General features: G+C 62.6%; 1 protein-coding gene across 1 annotated transcript in view; it reads left to right on the top strand.

The window, feature by feature from the left end:
• Window positions 1–4,240: 4,240 nt before the first annotated feature.
• Window positions 4,241–21,606, top strand: part of LOC101100193 (paraneoplastic antigen Ma6E-like) — an 18,523-nt gene continuing 1,157 nt past the window's right edge. The window contains exons 1-3 of the mRNA XM_045050402.1: window positions 4,241–4,435; window positions 19,786–20,302; window positions 20,405–21,601. Coding sequence (XP_044906337.1) covers window positions 19,802–20,302; window positions 20,405–21,601 — 1,698 coding nt within the window. The 5' untranslated portion in view covers window positions 4,241–4,435; window positions 19,786–19,801. The remainder of the gene's footprint in view (window positions 4,436–19,785; window positions 20,303–20,404; window positions 21,602–21,606) is intronic.

Here is a 21,606-nt window from a genome sequence, read left to right as displayed (position 1 = left end):
GAGCCCGGAGAGCGTAATAGGACAGAAGTCTGTGGACGCCCCGGTCGGCTCCAACAGTGATCGGCACAGGGCCGTCCTGCTCCCTCTCTCCTCCCATGTGCCTCCCCTCATTGTGGGAGGAGGGTGAACCTTCCTGGAGAGAGGCAGCCTCGCCCACTGCAGGCAGGGGATGGTGCCCTGAGGGCAGCAGGTCCCAGGGACCCCAGTGGGGAAGGGGACTGAAGAAGGAGTCCAGGGGAATCTAAGTCATCAGTGGAAGTGAGTGAACCTCTCGCTGGGGAGGGTGGGGTCTGAGCCAGGTGCAGGGAGGCCAGGCCCGAGGAGGGCGTGGGGCAAAGTCGCAGGTGGCTGGCCTGGGGTGGTGCCTGCGGGAGGACGCCACCCGTGCCCCCCATGCCACCTACGCTGTGGCCGACCTGCTCTGCCAGCCCATTCCTCCCATGGAGGAAGGCGGTGCGGGGCCCGTGCAGGGCCTTGACACCAACTGAGGGTGACAGACAGAGCCCGGGATTGACATGGGAGGTGAGCTGGTTTGTGGACAGATGGACAGCACAAGCTGTTTCTATGCAGGTCCCCGCACCTGCGCACCCCTGTGGTGAAGGTGGCATGCATGGAGCGGAGCCTGCGGGTGGAGGAGGGGGCGGTCCAAACCGTCCTGCTGGGAGACGGGGCGGGGGGGGGCCCTGGGGTGTGCGGTAGCTGGGAATGCGCGTGGCAGTCAGCGTGCCGGGTCACGGAGGCTGCTCCTTACCCGGCGCCAGGGTCAGAACACTGAGTGGCTCGTGCGGGGGGAGATGTTATGTCACATGGGGGGCCAGTCCTCATACCCTTGGGGTCCCTGAGGTTTGATGGGGCGCTCGTAGCGAGGATGGTGGGGGCAGTGGCGTCGGGCTTGGGTGCCAGGAGGGAGCAAAACCCTCCCTTCCAAACAGCCCACCTTGGCCTTTGTGGGCTTGAAGCTCAGGCTGGAGCTGGGGCTTTGCCGATGACGGCATTGCTGCTCTGGCCGCTGAATCTCCCAGAGGGGAGCCAACACTTTTCCTTTGCTGTCCTTCCTCAGTGTGGCCACCACGGTCCCTCAACTGTCCCTTCCAGTATGGCCACCCCGTCCCTTCACTGACCCTCCCAATGTGCCTACTACCACTGTCCCTTGATGCCCCCCCCCCACACTCTGTGTCCTTAGGTGCTACACTGCCCCAAGAGCCAGCCTCCTTCTTAATTTTTTTTTTTACATTTATTTTTGAGGGACAGAGGGAGACAGAGCACAAGTGGGCGAGGGGCAGAGAGAGAATGAGACACAGAATCCGAAGCAGGCTCCAGGCTCCGAGCTGTCAGCACAGAGGCCGACGCGGGGCTCGAACTCGTGAACCACGAGATCATGACCTGAGCTGAAGTCGGACGCACAACCGACTGAGCACCCCCAGGCGCCCCGACCCAGCCTCCTGGTAGCATCGAGTCTTGGCTCCGGAGTCAGGCTGCTCTCTGTGTTCTGGGGAAGGTCTGTCAGCAGCAGTTGGGACCACGTGCTTCCTTGACCCTGCCCGAAGAAAGAGAAGCCCTCCTCCTCACACAGAATGTGAGTCCTCTCCTCCCACCCTGCTGGGCCTTGTGGGTGGTGGGCTGCCCAGATCACTACTAGTTGCCCTAGGGATGCCATGCGCCGCTGGCCGTGGACCAATCAGACCTGCCTCTGGATTTGGGGATTGGGGGTTATCATGCCCTGAGCTGTGTGAGGGAGGGACAGACACTGAAACAAAAAAGGGGGTCCTCAGAGCAAAGAAGTAAGGGCGAATGGCTGCTGGGAGAGCAGCCAGCAGTGTCCTGTCTCCAGGCATTCCTTTGGGCGGCAAGGGCTGTGGCCAGAAGGGTCACCAATCATAGGGACCTGCGAGAGCTATCCAGCTTTTCCGAGGTGTGCTGGCGGACGGGAGGCCCACCTTCCAGCAGCCTAGGGCAGCTACTCAGCCTGAGGTCGACCTGCAGCCAGCTGCACCTCGCCCCCCACTGCCTGTTCCCACTAGGGGCCCGTCCCCAGGCCTGTGTGTACACTTGGGAGGAGGGGCAGGTGAGACACGTCTGTAGGTGGACTCATCCCCGGGCCACCTGGAGCTTTCCATAATGCCCCACTCTTTCCCTAGCCCAGACGTCTCCTCAGAGTCCCTGCCCCTTCTATCCAGCTGCATTCTAGACATCGCCACTTGGATGCGTGCAACTCACATGTCCAAAATGCAACTCACGCTTTTCTGCCCAGGCTGGTGCTCTCCCTGAGCCCCCAGCCACAGTGAATGGAATCCCCATGTGAAAGGCCCAAAATTGAGGATGTGTGCCTTGTTCACCTTGAACCTGGGGCTTGAACTCAGAAACCGTGAGATCATGACCTGAGCTGAGGTCGGACGCCCAACCGACTGAGCCACCCAGACACCCCAGGGAGTCTTTCTAAAGAAACATGACAGTGGAGGGAAAATTTGATTTTTTGGTTAGAGATGAAGAACGCCAGAAATGGTAAACATGTAGGCAACTATTGAAGAATACTTATTTGCTCTCAATATCTTTGTCACACGTATGACCATGTCGAGTAGAAACTATACTAGCGTATTGTAGGCTTTATAATAGAGGTAGACGTAACACATATGGCAACTACAGCATGAGGGATGAGGTAGAGGGCGAATGAATCTATATGGTGGGAAGGTTCTTACGTTTACGTAAAGTGGTACAACACTAACCTCAAGTAGACAAGTGAACGGTTAAGGGTATGCGTTGTAGTCTGTAGAGGAATCACTGTAAAAACAATGCAATGCAAAATGATAGCTGCCTAAAAAAGCCGTAGATAAGTTACGGTGGAATTTTAAATAATTCATTATCTCAGGCAGGAAAAGGGGAACATAGGAACAAAAATAGATGGACAGACAGTGCTACAGACTGAATGTTCGTGTCCTCCCCCAAATTCACATGTTAAATCCCAATCGCAGCGAGTTAGGAGGTGACTTTGGGAGGTGATTAGGTCGTGGGGAGGAGCCCTTGAATGGGGTTAGTGCCATCCATCATAAGAGAGGCTCCGGAGAGGTCCCTCACCCACTCCTGTGGACATGGGCAGAAGATGGCTGTCTGTTAACTGTGAAAGCGGGCTCTCACCCGACACAGAATCTGCCAGGACCTTGATCGTGGCCTTTCTAGACTCCAGAGCTGTGAGAAAGAAATAGTTTGTTGTTTATAAGCCACCCAGTCTGTGATATTTTGTCACAGCAGCCTGATGAGCAGACTGAGACGGACAGTAAGAAGACACACCTAAATCCAACCGTTCAAAAGGTATAGTCAAAGTTAACGGGTTAAACACTGCAACTGCAAGGCACAGATTGTCAGAATGAAGAAGGAGCGAGGATTTTGCTGTCTACAGGAGATGCAATTTGAAAATATGGGGCGCCTGGGTGGCTCATTCGGTCGGGCGTCCGACTCCGGCTCAGGTCATGATCTCGCAGTCCGTGAGTTCCAGCCCCGCATCGGGCTCTGTGCTGACAGCTCCGAGCCTGGAGCCTGCTTCGGATTCTGCGCCTCCCTCTCTCCCCGCCCCTCCCCCGTTCATGCTCTGTCTCTGTCTCAAAAATAAATAAACATTAAAAAAATTTTCTTAAAAATAATAAAAATAAGGACTCCGATATGTTGATAGTGAGAGAATCCCACATTATATAGCATGCAAATAGTAAGCCTAAGAAAGTGGGAATGGCTCTATTAAATTAGACAAAACATATTTAAAGGCAAGACTATCGCCCGACATAAAAGGTAATGATGATGTAAGCATCAATTAATCAGGAACACAGAACTGATAGACTTCCTTGCAGCCAATAAAAGGGCTGCCAAATACATGAAACAAAAGTTGACAGAATCCAGAGAAAAACAGACTTTCCCACAAGTATAGGTGGAGATTTTAACATGTCTGCCTCAGCAGTTGAAACAGCTAGATCCGAAATCAATAGAAATAGAGAATATGTTTGTGACCTTACCAACCACCACAGAAAGCCACCTCTGAAGGAACTCTGCCCGATTCGCCACGATGAGCCCTGGGTCTGCAGGTCTGTCCCTCCGACGCCACCGCCTTGTCGGGAGGCCATCGTAAGGGTGCAAAGTGAAGGCGGGGAGCCTTCTGCAGGCTCCGAGCCTTGGAACCTCGAGCCCCCACGGCTCGCGAGGCCCAGTCGCTACAGTAACATTTTGCCTCCTCACGTGCTCTCCTGGTCCAATCATTTGCTCCGTAAAGAGCGCGTCGCCGAGAACTTTCTAGCTTCTCGGCCTGGGGGCTTCTGGGAGAGCTGGAAGCCCGCGTGGCCTTCGCACCGAGTGCTTGGGAGAGGCGGCCACGCAGTTCCCGGCTCTGCGGCTGAGGCGAGTTCTTCAGACCCTTGTGAGTGGGAGCGTGGGGTCGGTCCCCCAGCTGGAGAAGGTAAGAGGGTGGGCGCGGGCCGTGTTAGCACCGGGGCTTCGGAGTTCCCGGCTGCGTCGGGTGCGGGTGCCCGGGCGGGGAGCCGAGGTGGGTGAGGATGGCCGGAATAGAAGGCTCGTGGGGGGGGAGGGTGCCCCGAATAGAGGCCTCGTGGCCCGAATAGAGGGCTCGCGGGGGGAGGGGGGCGGTGGCCGGAGTAGAGGGCTCGTGAGGCGGCGCCGGTGGCCGGAGTAGAGAGCTCGTGGTTGGGGGGGAGGGGGCGATGGCTGGAGTAGAGGGCTCGTGGGGGGGGGGGCGTTGGGCGGAATAGAGGGCTCGTGGGCGGGCGTTGGGCGGAATAGAGGGCTCCTGGCCCGAATAGAGGGCTCGTTGGGGGGGGGCATTCGCCTGAATAGAGGGCTCCTGGGGAGGGGCCCGTGGGCCGAATAGAGAGCTTGTGGGGGGGCGCCGGTGGCCGGAGTAGAGAGCTCGTGAGGGGGGGGACGGTGGCCGGAAAAGAGAACTCGTGGGGGGGGGGTTCGCGCTGGTGTCCGGAATAGCGGCCTTGTGTGGGGGCTGTGGCCAGAATAGAGGTCTAGTGGCCGAATAGAGGGCTCGTGGGGGGCGGGGGGTCGTTGGGCGGAATAGAGGGCTCGTGGGCGGGCGTTGGGCGGAATAGAGGGCTCGTGGCCCGAATAGAGGGCTCGTGGGGGGGGGGCATTCGCCTGAATAGAGAGCTCGTGGGAGGAGGGGGGCGGTGGCCGGAGTAGAGGGCTCGTGAGGCAGCGCTGGTGGCCGGAGTAGAGAGCTCGTGGTTGGGGGGGAGGGGGCGGTGGCTGGAGTACAGGGCTCGTGGGGGGGCGGTTGCCTGAATAGAGGCCTCTTGGGGGGGCCGATGGTACGAATAGAGGGCTCGTGGGGGGGCATTCGCCTGAATAGAGGGCTCCTGGGGGGGGCCCGTGGGCCGAATAGAGAGCTTGTGGGGGGGCTCGTGGACATAGTAGAGGGCTCGTGTTGGGGGGGGCCGTAGCCGGAATAGAGAACTCGCGGGGGGGGGGGTGCGCTGGTGTCCGGAATAGCGGCCTTGTGTGGGGGCTGTGGCCGGAATAGAGGCCTAGTGGCCGAATAGAGGTCTCGTGAGGGGGGGGGGGCGTTGGGCGGAATAGAGGGATCGTGGGCGGGCGTTGGGCGGAATAGAGGGCTCGTGGCCCGAATAGAGGGCTCGTTGGGGGGGGGGCATTCGCCTGAATAGAGGGCTCCTGGGGGTGGCCCGTGGGCCGAATAGAGAGCTTGTGGGGGGGCGCCGGTGGCCGGAGTAGAGAGCTCGTGAGGGGGGGGACGGTGGCCGGAAAAGAGAACTCGTGGGGGGGGGGTGCGCGCTGGTGTCCGGAATAGCGGCCTTGTGTGGGGGCTGTGGCCAGAATAGAGGTCTAGTGGCCGAATAGAGGGCTCGTGGGGGGCGGGGGGTCGTTGGGCGGAATACAGGGCTCGTGGGCGGGCGTTGGGCGGAATAGAGGGCTCGTGGCCCGAAGAGGGCTCGTGGGGGGGGGCAGTCGCCTGAATAGAGGGCTCGTGGGGGGAGGGGGGCGGTGGCCGGAGTAGAGGGCTCGTGAGGCGGCGCTGGTGGCCGGAGTAGAGAGCTCGTGGTTGGGGGGGAGGGGGCGGTGGCTGGAGTACAGGGCTCGTGGGGGGGCGGTTGCCTGAATAGAGGCCTCTTGGGGGGGGCCGATGGTACGAATAGAGGGCTCCTGGGGGGGGCATTCGCCTGAATAGAGGGCTCCTGGGGGGGGCCCGTGGGCCGAATAGAGAGCTTGTGGGGGGGCGCTGGTGGCCGGAGTAGAGAGCTCGTGAGGGGGGGGACGGTGGCCGGGAAAGAGAACTCGTGGGGGGGGGGTGCGGGCTGGTGTCCGGAATAGCGGCCTTGTGTGGGGTCTGTGGCCAGAATAGAGGCCTAGTGGCCGAATAGAGGGCTCGTGGGGGGCGGGGGGCGTTGGGCGGAATAGAGGGCTCGTGGCCAGAAAAGAGGGCTGGGGGGCTGTCCGGAATAGAGGCCTCGTGAGGGGGGGGACGGTGGCCGTAAAAGAGAACTCGTGGGGGGGGGTGCGCTGGTGTCCGGAATAGCGGCCTTGTGTGGGGGCTGTGGCCGCAATAGAGGCCTAGTGGCCCAATAGAGGGCTCGTGGGGGGGGGGGGCGTTGGGCGGAATAGAGGGCTCGTGGGCGGGCGTTGGGCGAATAGAGGCCTCGTGCCCCGAATAGAGGGCTCGTGGGGGGGGGGCATTCGCCTGATTAGAGGGCTCGTTGTGGGGGGGCTCGTGGCCATATTAGCGGGCTCGTGTTGGGGGGGGCGGTAGCCGGAATAGAGAACTCGCGGGGGGGGGGGGTGCGCTGGTGTCCGGAATAGCGGCCTTGTGTGGGGGCTGTGGCCGGAATAGAGGCCTAGTGGCCGAATAGAGGGCTCATGGGGGGGGGCATTCGCCTGAATAGAGGGCTCGTGGGGGGGGCGACGGTGGCCGGAAAAGAGAATTGTGGTGGGGGGGTGCTCTGGTGTCCGGAATAGCGTCCTTGTGTGGGGGCTGTGGCCAGAATAGAGGTCTAGTGGCCGAATAGAGGGCTCGTGGGGGGCGGGGGGGCGTTGGGCGGAATAGAGGGCTCGTGAGGGGGGGACGGTGGCCGGAAAAGAGAACTCGTGGCGGGGTGCGCTGGTGTCCGGAATAGCGGCCTTGTGTGGGGGCTGTGGCCAGAATAGAGGCCTAGTGGCCGAATAGAAGGCTCGTGGGGGGAGGGCTTTGGGCGGAATAGAGGACTCCTGGCCAGAAAAGAGGGCTGGGGGGCTGTCCGGAATAGAGGCCTCGTGAGGGGGGGGACGGTGGCCGGAAAATAGAACTCGTGGGGGGGGGGGTGCGCTGGTGTCCGGAATAGCGGCCTTGTTTGGGTGCTGTGGCCGGAATAGAGGCCTAGTGGCCGAATAGAGGGCTCGTGGGGGGAGGGCGTTGGGCGGAATAGAGGGGTCCTGGCGAGAAAAGAGGGCTGGGGGGCTGTCCAGAATAGAGGCCTCGTGAGGGGGGGACGGTGGCCGGAAAAGAGAACTCGTGGGGGGGGGTGCGCTGGTGTCCGGCATAGCGGCCTTGTGTGGGGGCTGTGGCCGGAATAGAGGCCTAGTGGCCGAATAGAGGGCTCGTGGGGGGCGGGGAGCGTTGGGCGGAATAGAGGGCTCGTGGCCAGAAAAGAGGGCGGGGGGGGGGGTGTCCGGAATAGAGGCCTCGTGAGGGGGGGACGGTGGCCGTAAAAGAGAACTCGTGGGGGGGGGTGCGCTGGTGTCCGGCATAGCGGCCTTGTGTGGGGGCTGTGGCCGGAATAGAGGCCTAGTGGCCGAATAGAGGTCTCGTGGGGGGGGGGGGCGTTGGGCGGAATAGAGGGCTCGTGGGCGGGCGTTGGGCGAATAGAGGCCTCGTGCCCCGAATAGAGGCCTCGTGCCCCGAATAGAGGGCTCGTGGGGGGGGGGGCATTCGCCTGATTAGAGCCTCGTTGTGGGGGGGCTCGTGGCCATAGTAGAGGGCTCGTGTTGGGGGGGGCGGTAGCCGGAATAGAGAACTCGTGGGGGGGGGGGTGCGCTGGTGTCCGGAATAGCGGCCTTGTGTGGGGGCTGTGGCCGGAATAGAGGCCTAGTGGCCGAATAGAGGGCTCATGGGGGGGGGCATTCGCCTGAATAGAGGGCATGTGGGGGGGGCGTTGGGCGGAATACAGGGCTCCTGGCCAGAAAAGAGTGCTGGTGGGGGTGTCCGGAATAGAGGCCTCATGAGGGGAGGGGACGGTGGCCGGAAAAGAGAACTCGTGGGGGGGGGGTGCGCTGGTTTCCGGAATAGCGGCCTTGTGTGGGGGCTGTGGCCAGAAAAGAGGCCCAGTGGCCGAATAGAGGTCTCGTGGGGGGAGGGCGTTGGGCGGAATAGAGGGCTTGTGGGCGGGCGTTGGGCGAATAGAGGCCTTGTGCCCCGAATAGAGGGCTCGTGGGGGGGGGCATTCGCCTGATTAGAGGGCTCGTTGTGGGGGGGCTCGTGGCCATAGTAGAGGGCTCGTGTTGGGGGGGGCGGTAGCCGGAATAGAGAACTCGCGGGGGGGGGGTGCGCTGGTGTCCGGAATAGGGGCCTTGTGTGGGGGCTGTGGCCAGAAAAGAGGCCCAGTGGCCGAATAGAGGGCTCGTGGGGGGAGGGCGTTGGGCGGAATAGAGGCTCGTGGCCAGAAAAGAGGGCTGGGGGGGGTGTCCGGAATAGAGGCCTCGTGAGGGGGGGACAGTGGCCGGAAAAGAGAACTCGTGGGGGGGGGTGCGCTGGTGTCCGGAATAGCGGCCTTGTTTGGGTGCTGTGGCCGGAATAGAGGCCTAGTGGCTGAATAGAGGGCTCGTGGGGGGAGGGCGTTGGGCGGAATAGAGGAGTCCTGGCGAGAAAAGAGGGCTGGGGGGCTGTCCGGAATAGAGGCCTCGTGAGGGGGGGACAGTGGCCGGAAAAGAGAACTCGTGGGGGGGGGGTGCGCTGGTGTCCGGAATAGCAGCCTTGTGTGGGTGCTGTGGCGGGAATAGAGGCCTAGTGGCCGAATAGAGGGCTCGTGGGCGGGCGTCGGGCGAATTAGGCCTCGTGCCCCGAATAGAGGGCTCGTGGGGGGGGGGGCATTCGCCTGATTAGAGGGCTCGTTGTGGGGGGGCTCGTGGCCATATTAGAGGGCTCGTGTTGGGGGGGGCGGTAGCCGGAATAGAGAACTCGCGGGGGGGGGGGGTGCGCTGGTGTCCGGAATAGCGGCCTTGTGTGGGGGCTGTGGCCGGAATAGAGGCCTAGTGGCCGAATAGAGGGCTCGTGGGGGGAGGGCGTTGGGCGGAATAGAGGCTCGTGGCCAGAAAAGAGGGCTGGGGGGGGTGTCCGGAATAGAGGCCTCGTGAGGGGGGGACAGTGGCCGGAAAAGAGAACTCGTGGGGGGGGGTGCACTGGTGTCCGGCATAGCCGCCTTGTGTGGGGGCTGTGGCTGGAATAGAGGCCTAGTGGCCGAATAGAGGGCTCTTGGGGGGGGAGGGGTGGGCGGAATAGAGGGCTCGTGGCCAGAAAAGTGGGCGGGGGGGGGGGGTGTCCCGAATAGAGGCCTCGTGAGGGGGGGGATGGTGGCCGTAAAAGAGAACTCGGGGGGGGGGGTGCGCTGGTGTCCGGAATAGCGGCCTTGTGTGGGGGCTGTGGCCAGAATAGAGGCCTAGTGGCCTAAGAGAGGGCTCGTGGCGGGGGGGGGGGGGGGGGGGGGGGGGGGGCCGTTGGGCGGAATAGAGGGCTCGTGGGCGGGCGTTGGGCGAATAGAGGCCTCGTGCCCCGAATAGAGCGCTCGTGGGGGGGGGGCATTCGCCTGATTAGAGGGCTCGTTGTGGGGGGGCTCGTGGCCATAGTAGAGGGCTCGTGTTGGGGGGGGCCGTAGCCGGAATAGAGAACTCGCGGGGGGGGGGGGGCGTGCGCTGGTGTCCGGAATAGCGGCCTTGTGTGGGGGCTGTGGCCGGAATAGAGGCCTATGGCCGAATAGAGGGCTCATGGGGGGGGGGCATTCGCCTGAATAGAGGGCTCGTGGGGGGGGCGCGTTGGGCGGAATAGAGGGCTCGTGAGGGGGGGACGGTGGCCGGAAAAGAGAACTCGTGGCGGGGTGCGCTGGTGTCCGGAATAGCGGCCTTGTGTGGGGGCTGTGGCCAGAATAGAGGCCTAGTGGCCGAATAGAAGGCTCGTGGGGGGAGGGCTTTGGGCGGAATAGAGGGCTACTGGCCAGAAAAGAGGGCTGGGGGGCTGTCCGGAATAGAGGCCTCGTGAGGGGGGGGACGGTGGCCGGAAAAGAGAACTCGTGGGGGGGGGGTGCGCTGGTGTCCGGAATAGCGGCCTTGTTTGGGTGCTGTGGCCGGAATAGAGGCCTAGTGGCCGAATAGAGGGCTCGTGGGGGGAGGGCGTTGGGCGGAATAGAGGGGTCCTGGCGAGAAAAGAGGGCTGGGGGGCTGTCCAGAATAGAGGCCTCGTGAGGGGGGGACAGTGGCCGGAAAAGAGAACTCGTGGGGCGGGGGGTGCGCTGGTGTCCGGCATAGCGGCCTTGTGTGGGGGCTGTGGCCGGAATAGAGGCCTAGTGGCCAAATAGAGGTCTCGTGGGGGGGGGGGCGTTGGGCGGAATAGAGGGCTCGTGGGCGGGCGAGGGCGGAATAGAGGGCTCTTGGCCCGAAGAGAGATCGTTGGGGGGGGGCATTCGCCTGAATAGAGGGCTCCTGGGGGGGGGCTCGTGGGCCGAATAGAGAGCTTGTGGGGGAGCGCCGGTGGCCGGAGTAGAGAGCTCGTGAGGAGGGGGACGGTGGCCGGAAAAGAGAACTCGGGGGGGGTGCGCTGGTGTCCGGAATAGCGGCCTTGTTTGGGGGTTGTGGCCGGAATAGACGCCTAGTGGCCGAATAGAGGACTCGTGGCGGGGGGGGGGGGGGGGGGGGGGGGGAGGGGGAGGGGGAGGGGGAAGGGGGGGGCGTTGGGCGAAATAGAGGGCTCGTGGGCGGGCGTTGGGCGAATAGAGGCCTCGTGCCCCGAATAGAGGGCTCGTGGGGGGGGGGCATTCGCCTGATTAGAGCCTCGTTGTGGGGGGGCTCGTGGCCATAGTAGAGGGCTCGTGTTGGGGGGGGCGGTAGCCGGAATAGAGAACTCGCGGGGGGGGGGTGCGCTGGTGTCCGGAATAGCGGCCTTGTGTGGGGGCTGTGGCCGGAATAGAGGCCTAGTGGCCGAATAGAGGGCTCATGGGGGGGGGCATTCGCCTGAATAGAGGGCATGTGGGGGGGGGGCGTTGGGCGGAATACAGGGCTCCTGGCCAGAAAAGAGTGCTGGGGGGGGTGTCCGGAATAGAGGCCTCATGAGGGGAGGGGACGGTGGCCGGAAAAGAGAACTCGTGGGGGGGGGTGCGCTGGTGTCCGGAATAGCGGCCTTGTTTGGGTGCTGTGGCCGGAATAGAGGCCTAGTGGCTGAATAGAGGGCTCGTGGGGGGAGGGCGTTGGGCGGAATAGAGGAGTCCTGGCGAGAAAAGAGGGCTGGGGGGCTGTCCGGAATAGAGGCCTCGTGAGGGGGGGACAGTGGCCGGAAAAGAGAACTCGTGGGGGGGGGGTGCGCTGGTGTCCGGAATAGCAGCCTTGTGTGGGTGCTGTGGCGGGAATAGAGGCCTAGTGGCCGAATAGAGGGCTCGTGGGCGGGCGTCGGGCGAATTAGGCCTCGTGCCCCGAATAGAGGGCTCGTGGGGGGGGGGGCATTCGCCTGATTAGAGGGCTCGTTGTGGGGGGGCTCGTGGCCATATTAGAGGGCTCGTGTTGGGGGGGGCGGTAGCCGGAATAGAGAACTCGCGGGGGGGGGGGTGCGCTGGTGTCCGGAATAGCGGCCTTGTGTGGGGGCTGTGGCCGGAATAGAGGCCTAGTGGCCGAATAGAGGGCTCGTGGGGGGAGGGCGTTGGGCGGAATAGAGGCTCGTGGCCAGAAAAGAGGGCTGGGGGGGGTGTCCGGAATAGAGGCCTCGTGAGGGGGGGACAGTGGCCGGAAAAGAGAACTCGTGGGGGGGGGTGCACTGGTGTCCGGCATAGCTGCCTTGTGTGGGGGCTGTGGCTGGAATAGAGGCCTAGTGGCCGAATAGAGGGCTCTTGGGGGGGGAGGGGTGGGCGGAATAGAGGGCTCGTGGCCAGAAAAGTGGGCTGGGGGGGGGTGTCCCGAATAGAGGCCTCGTGAGGGGGGGGACGGTGGCCGTAAAAGAGAACTCGGGGGGGGGTGCGCTGGTGTCCGGAATAGCGGCCTTGTGTGGGGGCTGTGGCCAGAATAGAGGCCTAGTGGCCTAAGAGAGGGCTCGTGGCGGGGGGGGGGGGCCGTTGGGCGGAATAGAGGGCTCGTGGGCGGGCGTTGGGCGAATAGAGGCCTCGTGCCCCGAATAGAGCGCTCGTGGGGGGGGGGCATTCGCCTGATTAGAGGGCTCGTTGTGGGGGGGCTCGTGGCCATAGTAGAGGGCTCGTGTTGGGGGGGGCCGTAGCCGGAATAGAGAACTCGCGGGGGGGGGCGTGCGCTGGTGTCCGGAATAGCGGCCTTGTGTGGGGGCTGTGGCCGGAATAGAGGCCTATGGCCGAATAGAGGGCTCATGGGCGGGGGCATTCGCCTGAATAGAGGGCTCGTGGGGGGGGCGCGTTGGGCGGAATAGAGGGCTCGTGAGGGGGGGACGGTGGCCGGAAAAGAGAACTCGTGGCGGGGTGCGCTGGTGTCCGGAATAGCGGCCTTGTGTGGGGGCTGTGGCCAGAATAGAGGCCTAGTGGCCGAATAGAAGGCTCGTGGGGGGAGGGCTTTGGGCGGAATAGAGGGCTCCTGGCCAGAAAAGAGGGCTGGGGGGCTGTCCGGAATAGAGGCCTCGTGAGGGGGGGGACGGTGGCCGGAAAAGAGAACTCGTGGGGGGGGGGTGCGCTGGTGTCCGGAATAGCGGCCTTGTTTGGGTGCTGTGGCCGGAATAGAGGCCTAGTGGCCGAATAGAGGGCTCGTGGGGGGAGGGCGTTGGGCGGAATAGAGGGGTCCTGGCGAGAAAAGAGGGCTGGGGGGCTGTCCAGAATAGAGGCCTCGTGAGGGGGGGACAGTGGCCGGAAAAGAGAACTCGTGGGGGGGGGGGTGCGCTGGTGTCCGGCATAGCGGCCTTGTGTGGGGGCTGTGGCCGGAATAGAGGCCTAGTGGCCAAATAGAGGTCTCGTGGGGGGGGGGGCGTTGGGCGGAATAGAGGGCTCGTGGGCGGGCGAGGGCGGAATAGAGGGCTCTTGGCCCGAAGAGAGATCGTTGGGGGGGGGCATTCGCCTGAATAGAGGGCTCCTGGGGGGGGGCTCGTGGGCCGAATAGAGAGCTTGTGGGGGAGCGCCGGTGGCCGGAGTAGAGAGCTCGTGAGGAGGGGGACGGTGGCCGGAAAAGAGAACTCGGGGGGGGGTGCGCTGGTGTCCGGAATAGCGGCCTTGTTTGGGGGTTGTGGCCGGAATAGACGCCTAGTGGCCGAATAGAGGACTCGTGGCGGGGGAGGGGGGGGGGGAGGGGGAGGGGGAGGGGGGGGCGTTGGGCGAAATAGAGGGCTCGTGGGCGGGCGTTGGGCGAATAGAGGCCTCGTGCCCCGAATAGAGGGCTCGTGGGGGGGGGGCATTCGCCTGATTAGAGCCTCGTTGTGGGGGGGCTCGTGGCCATAGTAGAGGGCTCGTGTTGGGGGGGGCGGTAGCCGGAATAGAGAACTCGCGGGGGGGGGTGCGCTGGTGTCCGGAATAGCGGCCTTGTGTGGGGGCTGTGGCCGGAATAGAGGCCTAGTGGCCGAATAGAGGGCTCATGGGGGGGGGCATTCGCCTGAATAGAGGGCATGTGGGGGGGGGCGTTGGGCGGAATACAGGGCTCCTGGCCAGAAAAGAATGCTGGGGGGGGTGTCCGGAATAGAGGCCTCATGAGGGGAGGGGACGGTGGCCGGAAAAGAGAACTCGTGGGGGGGGGGTGCGCTGGTTTCCGGAATAGCGGCCTTGTGTGGGGGCTGTGGCCAGAAAAGAGGCCCAGTGGCCGAATAGAGGTCTCGTGGGGGGAGGGCGTTGGGCGGAATAGAGGGCTTGTGGGCGGGCGTTGGGCGAATAGAGGCCTTGTGCCCCGAATAGAGGGCTCGTGGGGGGGGGCATTCGCCTGATTAGAGGGCTCGTTGTGGGGGGGCTCGTGGCCATAGTAGAGGGCTCGTGTTGGGGGCGGCGGTAGCCGGGATAGAGAACTCGCGGGGGGGGGGGGTGCGCTGGTGTCCGGAATAGGGGCCTTGTGTGGGGGCTGTGGCCAGAAAAGAGGCCCAGTGGCCGAATAGAGGGCTCGTGGGGGGAGGGCGTTGGGCGGAATAGAGGGGTCCTGGCGAGAAAAGAGGGCTGGGGGGGGTGTCCGGAATAGAGGCCTCGTGAGGGGGGGACAGTGGCCGGAAAAGAGAACTCGTGGGGGGGGGTGCGCTGGTGTCCGGAATAGCGGCCTTGTTTGGGTGCTGTGGCCGGAATAGAGGCCTAGTGGCCGAATAGAGGGCTCGTGGGGGGAGGGCGTTGGGCGGAATAGAGGGGTCCTGGCGAGAAAAGAGGGCTGGGGGGCTGTCCGGAATAGAGGCCTCGTGAGGGGGGGACAGTGGCCGGAAAAGAGAACTCGTGGGGGGGGGGTGCGCTGGTGTCCGGAATAGCCGCCTTGTGTGGGGGCTGTGGCGGGAATAGAGGCCTAGTGGCCGAATAGAGGTCTCGTGGGGGGGGGCGGGCGTTGGGCGGAATAGAGGGCTCGTGGCCCGAATAGAGGGCTCGTTGGGGGGGGGCATTCGCCTGAATAGAGGGCTCGTGGGGGGGGCCCGTGGGCCGAATAGAGAGCTTGTGGGGGGGCGCCGGTGGCCGGAGTAGAGAGCTCGTGAGGAGGGGGACGGTCGCCGGAAAAGAGAACTCGTGGGAGGGGGGGGGTGCGCGCTCGTGTCCTGAATAGCGGCCTTGTGTGGGGGCTGTGGCCAGAATAGAGGCCTAGTGGCCGAATAGAGGGCTCGTGGGGGGCGGGGAGCGTTGGGCGGAATAGAGGGCTCGTGGCCAGAAAAGAGGGCGGGGGGGGGGGTGTCCAGAATAGAGGCCTCGTGAGGGGGGGGACGGTGGCCGGAAAAGAGAACTCGTGGGGGGGGGGTGCGCTGGTGTCCGGAATAGCGGCCTTGTGTGGGGGCTGTGGCCGGAATAGAGGCCTAGTGGCCGAATAGAGGGCTCGTGGGGGGGGGGGGTGTTGGGCGGAATAGAGGGCTCGTGGCCAGAAAAGAAGGCTGGGCGGTGTCCGGAATAGAGGCCTCGTGAGGGGGGGGACGGTGGCCGTAAAAGAGAACTCGGGGGGGGGGGTGCGCTGGTGTCCGGAATAGCGGCCTTGTGTGGGGGCTGTGGCCGGAATAGAGGCCTAGTGGCCTAATAGAGGGCTCGTGGCGGGGGGGGGGGGGCGGGGGGGGGGCGTTGGGCGGAATAGAGGGCTCGTGGGCGGGCGTTGGGCGAATAGAGGCCTCGTGCCCGAATAGAGCGCTCGTGGGGGGGGGCATTCGCCTGATTAGAGGGCTCGTTGTGGGGGGGCTCGTGGCCATAGTAGAGGGCTCGTGTTGGGGGGGGCCGTAGCCGGAATAGAGAACTCGCGGGGGGGGGGGCGTGCGCTGGTGTCCGGAATAGCGGCCTTGTGTGGGGGCTGTTGCTGGAATAGAGGCCTATGGCCGAATAGAGGGCTCATGGGGGGGGGGGCATTCGCCTGAATAGAGGGCTCGTGGGGGGGGCGCGTTGGGCGGAATACAGGGCTCCTGGCCAGAAAAAAGGGCTGGGGGGGGGGTCCAGAATAGAGGCCTCATGAGGGGGGGTGGACGGTGGCCGGAAAAGAGAACTCGTGGGGGGGGGTGCGCTGGTGTCCGGAATAGCGGCCTTGTGTGGGGGCTGTGGCCAGAATAGAGGCCTAGTGGCCGAATAGAGGGCTCGTGGAGGGAGGGCGTTGGGCGGAATAGAGGCTCGTGGCCAGAAAAGAGGGCTGGGGGGGGGGGGTGTCCGGAATAGAGGCCTCGTGAGGAGGGGACAGTGGCCGGAAAAGAGAATTCGTGGGGGGGGGGGTGCGCTGGTGTCCGGCATAGCGGCCCTGTGTGGGGGCTGTGGCAGGAATAGAGGCCTAGTGGCCGAATAGAGGGCTCGTGGGGGGCGGGGGGGCGTTGGCCGGAATAGAGGGCTCGTGGGCGGGCGTTGGGCGAATAGAGGCCTCGTGGCCTGAATAGAGGGCTCGTGGGGGGGGGGCATTCGCCTGAATAGAGGGCTCGTGGGGGGGGGGGCGTTGGGCGGAATAGAGGGCTCGTGGCCAGAAAAGAGGGCTGGGTGGGTTGTCCGGAATAGAGGCCTCATGAGGGGGGCGACGGTGGCCGGAAAAGAGAATTGTGGGGGGGGGGGTGCTCTGGTGTCCGGAATAGCGTCCTTGTGTGGGGGCTGTGGCCAGAATAGAGGTCTAGTGGCCGAATAGAGGGCTCGTGGGGGGCGGGGGGGCGTTGGGCGGAATAGAGGGCTCGTGAGGGGGGGACGGTGGCCGGAAAAGAGAACTCGTGGCGGGGTGCGCTGGTGTCCGGAATAGCGGCCTTATGTGGGGGCTGTGGCCAGAATAGAGGCCTAGTGGCCGAATAGAAGGCTCGTGGGGGGAGGGCTTTGGGCGGAATAGAGGGCTCCTGGGCGGAATAGAGGGCTCCTGGCCAGAAAAGAGGGCTGGGGGGCTGTCCGGAATAGAGGCCTCGTGAGGGGGGGGACGGTGGCCGGAAAAGAGAACTCGTGGGGGGGGGTGCGCTGGTGTCCGGCATAGCGGCCTTGTGTGGGGGCTGTGGCCAGAATAGAGGCCTAGTGGCCGAATAGAGGGCTCGTGGGGGGGGGGGGCGTTGGGCGGAATAGAGGACTCGTGGGCGGGCGTTGGGCGGAATAGAGGCCTCCTAGCCCGAATAGAGGGCTTGTGGGTGGGGGGGGGCAGTCCCCTGAATAGAGGGCTCCTGGTGGTGCCCGGTGGCCAGAGTAGAGGGCTTGTGGTCGGGGGCGGGGGGCGGTGGCCGGAACAGAGTCCTCGTGGCACGAATGGAGGTTGGGGAGACGGTGGGCATGCTTCCGGGTGAGGGGAGAACTAACGCGGACGCCCGTGGCGGTGTGGGAGCGGGGCGGGGGCACCCGAGGGAAGGAAAGATTCCACAGTGTCGGAGGCCCGAGAGGAGGCCTGCTGGCTGAGGGGCGTCTGGTTGGGCGCTCCAGTGGGGCTAATATCTAAGCTTGTGAGGAGCAGGTAAGGAGGGCTCCCTGGTGCCAGAGGCTGGAGGCCTGAGGGGAGCACCGCTGGGGAGGACGGTGGCGGGGACGATTCCCTGGTGGGGTGGTGAGAGGGCAGGGCTGGCCGCTGGGCGGTGGCGGCTAGCTTCGGGGGCTAGGGGGAGAGAGCTCCTGACCACTGGTGTCGGGGGTGCGGGAGAGGAAGGGTGCCCGGTGCTCAGACTGGGTGGGAGGACTAACGGCTACTGGGAGTGGCGGAAGGGGAGGGGGAGGAGCGCCCTGCTGAGGTGGGGGGGATGGGGAGGAGCCTAGGACTGGGGAGGCGTGGGGGGGGGGGAAGCTACCGGGCTCTGCGCGGGGGAAGGGGGAGCGGGGAAAGAAGGGCGCCAACTGCCCCTGGCAAGAAGGGGGCGCCCGCTCGGGTTGTGTGTGTGTGTGTGTGTGTGTGGGAAGGGTCCCTGCTGGCAGGCGCTGGTGGGAGGACTCCTCGGTGTGGGGAGGCTAGAGGGGGCGGCTAAGGTGGGTGCGCGACTCGGAGGGCCACAAGGGAGGGTGACTGGCTGAGGGTGTGGAGAGCAAGGGAGCGAGGGGTAACGGTTGGGAGGGGGGACGGAGAGCTCCGGTTGTGAGGAAGTGGGAGAGGAAGGCTAATGTCTAAGCGTGTCGGGGAGCCCTGCTTCCAGGGACTAGATGGGTGCTGCCACCCTGCTGTGAGCCTGGGTGCGGGGAGGGGGATGGGCTGGAAGGTACTGCACTGACTGGCCCAGGGTGCGTGGGGGAGGGGTTCTGGGGGGGGTACCGGGGGGGGGGGGCCTCGGGTCGCCTCCGAGATGGGAGATGGAATAAGGATTCTAGCCGTGGGAGGGGCAAGACCTTGTCCTCCACAGAAAATACAGATTCTTTACAAAAGTGCTTTGCACATTCACCCAGATACATCATATGTTGGGCCATAAAAAAGTCTCCATGAGTTTTAAAGGATTGTGTTTTTACATAATAAGTTCTCTGGTCACAGGGGAGTTTTATTTAAAATTAGTAACGGTAACGTATTTTTAAATATTTGGAAACTCGTGGCTCAAAGAAGAAAGCACGAAGGAACTTGGAAAATATTTCAAACTGAATAATAAACCCAAGACTTACTGAAATTATTGGGAGGCAGCTAAAGAAGCAATCAGAAGAAAATGTATTGTTCTAAATATTTATATTAGAAAAGAAGAAAGGCATAAGGTCAATGACCTAATGGTGCATTCAAAGAAACTATAAAAAGAATAAAGTAAATGCAAAATTAGCTGGCTGAAAAAATGCTGTAACTAAGAAAAGAAATCAGTACTAGAAAGCAAATTATCGAGACATTTAACAAAGCCATATGTCGGCTTCTGTTTTTAAGAGAGACACAAGGGGAGCCTGGGTGGCTCACCGATTAAGTGTCCGACTCTTGGTTTTGGCTCAGGTCATGATCACACGGTTTGTGAGTTGAAGCCCCACAATGGGCTCTGTGCTGACAGTGCAGAGCCTGCTTGGGATTCTCTCTCCCCCTCTCTCTCTGACACTCCCTAGCTCTCTCTTTCTCAAAAATTAGTAAATAAACTTAAAAATAATGTAATGTTTTCATTTGAGACAGAGAGAGAGAGAGAGGGAGGGAAACTGAGTGCAAGCAGGGGAGAGGCAGAGAGAGAGGGAGACACAGAGTCTGAAGCAGGCTCCAGGCTCAGAGCTGTCAGCACAGAGGCCGACGCCAGGCTCAAACTCGTGAACCAGGAGATCATGACCTGAGCTGAAGTTGGACGCTTAACCGACTGAGCCACCCAGGTGCCCCAAACCTAAAGAAAATTAAAAAAAGAAATTTTTTTTTGAGAGAGAGAAAGAGGGAGGGAGAGAGAGAGAGAGAGAGAGAGAGAGAGAGAGAGAGAGAGAAGGGATGGGGGAGGGGCAGAGAGCAAGGAAGACACAGAATCTGAAGCAGGCTCCCACCTCTGAGCTATCTGTCAGCACAGAGCCCGACATGGGGCTTGAACTCATAAACCATGAGATCATGACCTGAGTCGAAGTCGGAGGCTTAACTGAGCCACCCAGGTGTCCCCCCCCAAATTTTTTTTAAAAGAGAAACAAAAGTGGTAAAGCCCTGTTGAGTGTAATCAAGAAAGAAGGAAGGGAACACTACCAGTATCAGGAATGAAAGAGGGCTATCCCTATAGATCAGACAGACATCAGAAAGAGAAGGGAGAGAATATTATGGAAAAATGTACATAAAAAATTTGAAACCTTGACATATTCCTTGGGAGAAACAGCAATTCCTAAAGGTGATGCCAGAAAAAAAAAAGAAAAGGTGACTAGCTCTGTATCTAGTAAATAAATTAGTATAGTATCAAAAAAGTTTTTGGAATATCAAACAAAACAGGAGGAGAGGCAGAGGGGGCCACCAGTGTGAGGAGGATGGGCTTGGCTGTGCGGTGAGGGGGGGGGCGCTGTGTGCTCTGGACACACCCTTCGCCCCTTTGCACTCACAGGCTGGGGCTCACGCTGCGACAGTCTGTGCCCCTCTCCAGTCATTTCTCTCCACCCTCAGGTTGTGAGCAGTGGCGATGGCAGTGGCAGTGCTGCGTGACTGGTGCAGGTGGATGGGCGTGAATGAGCAGCGCTCGCTGCTCATCCTGGGCATTCCCGACGACTGTGAGGACCAGGAATTCCAGGAGGCCGTGAAGGCTGCCCTCCAGCCCCTGGGCAGATACCGAGTGCTGGGCAAGGTGTTCAGAAAGGAGTTCAGATCCAAGGTCGCCTTGGTGGAGATGGCTCAGTATTTAAACCGAAGTGTGATCCCCCGACAAATACCAGGCATGGGAGGACCCTGGACTGTGGTCTTTCTGCCCCAGGCCCCGGAATCAGAGTCAGAGGATACACTCAATTTCCTTGCACAGACCCAGAGGCAAGCAGGGGTTGCCCTGGCAGGCGAGGCAGGAGCTGGGGATGGGGCAGGAGCTGGAGGCAAGGCAGCTTCTGGAGGCCAGGAAGGAGCTGGAGGCGGGGCAGCAGCTGGAGGTGAGGAAGGAGGCCAGGCAGAAGCTGGAGGCCAGGAAGGAGCTGGAGGCGGGGCAGCAGCTGGAGGTGAGGAAGGAGGCCAGGCAGAAGCTGGAGGCCAGGAAGGAGCTGGAGGCGGGGCAGCAGCTGGAGGTGAGGAAGGAGGCCAGGCAGAAGCTGAAGGCCAGGCAGGAGGGGAGGCAAGGTCTGGAGGCGGGGCAGGAGCTGGAGGTGAGGAAGGAACTGGAGGCAAGGCAGCAGCTGGAGGCGGGGCAGTGGCTGGAGGTGAGGAAGGAAGTGGAGGCAGGGCAGCCTCTGTGGGCCAGGCAGGGCCTGAAGAGGAAGCAGGAGAGTCAGATGAGGAGGGAGCCGCTGGGGACGCAGGAATTGCAGGTTTGTTAGGATCTGTGAGTGTGGCAGGAGCTGCAGGTGAGGCGGGACCTGCAGGTGAGGAAGGAGCTGTGGGTGTGGCAGGAGCCATAGGTGCGGGAAGATCCTGGACCCAGCCTTGGAGCCCGGTCTGGCAGCCTGTGCTGGAAAACAGGGCCTCTATGAAACTGAGAACCTTTCCTGGAATGGAAGAGCCACACCGAGAAGAAGAGTCCTTTGAGAGCTGGCTGGATCACGCCAGCGACACGCTGTACCTGTGGTGCCACATCACAGAAAGGGAGAGGAGGAGGAGGCTGATGGAGAGCTTGGGTGGCCCCGCACTGGATCTCGTGTGCGGCCTCCTGGCAGAAAACCCTGACGTCCCTGCACAGGATTGCCTGGCCGCGCTGGTCCAGGTGTTTGGGAGGAAGGACACCCCCACGACCGCATGGCTGAAGTTCCTGACCTGTGGCCAGCGGCCCCAGGAGACTCTCTTTGTCTATGTGATTCGCCTGGAAGGCCTGCTGCAGTCGGCCGTGGAGAAGGGGGCCATCCATCCCAACCGTGCGGACCAGTTACGCGTCCGGCAGGTGCTGATGCGGGCCCGCCCCAACGAGATGCTCGAGAACAAGCTGAGGAGGATGCGGCTGGACAGGAGACCACCTGGCTTCCTGGGGATGCTGCGGCTCATTCAGGAGACCGAGGCATGGGAGGCCACCGCAGCTAGGAGTGAGCACTTGCAAGTGGAAGAGGGGGCCCGTGTGGGCACCGGAGGCCTGGCCGCTGCCTGGGCCAGTGGAGAGGTTGCCGAAGCCTCCCCAGCCAGGGAAGATGCTTCCCAGGCTGCCCTGGCCAACCTAGGGGCCAGTGAGGCCGTTCCTGGCAGTGCCGAAGCTGATACGGCTGCTCCTGAAGCCCATGATGTCGCCAGGGCAGCCCTCGTCCCTGAGGAGGCCCCCAAGATCTTCCCTGCCACGCAGAAAGATGAAAATGCTCCCGCCTC

Source organism: Felis catus, chromosome X, assembly GCF_018350175.1.
Source record: "Felis catus isolate Fca126 chromosome X, F.catus_Fca126_mat1.0, whole genome shotgun sequence".
NCBI classification, from domain to species: domain Eukaryota; kingdom Metazoa; phylum Chordata; class Mammalia; order Carnivora; family Felidae; genus Felis; species Felis catus.
Note: the sequence above shows the minus strand (reverse complement) of the source record. Positions and strands in the feature narration are given on the sequence as shown.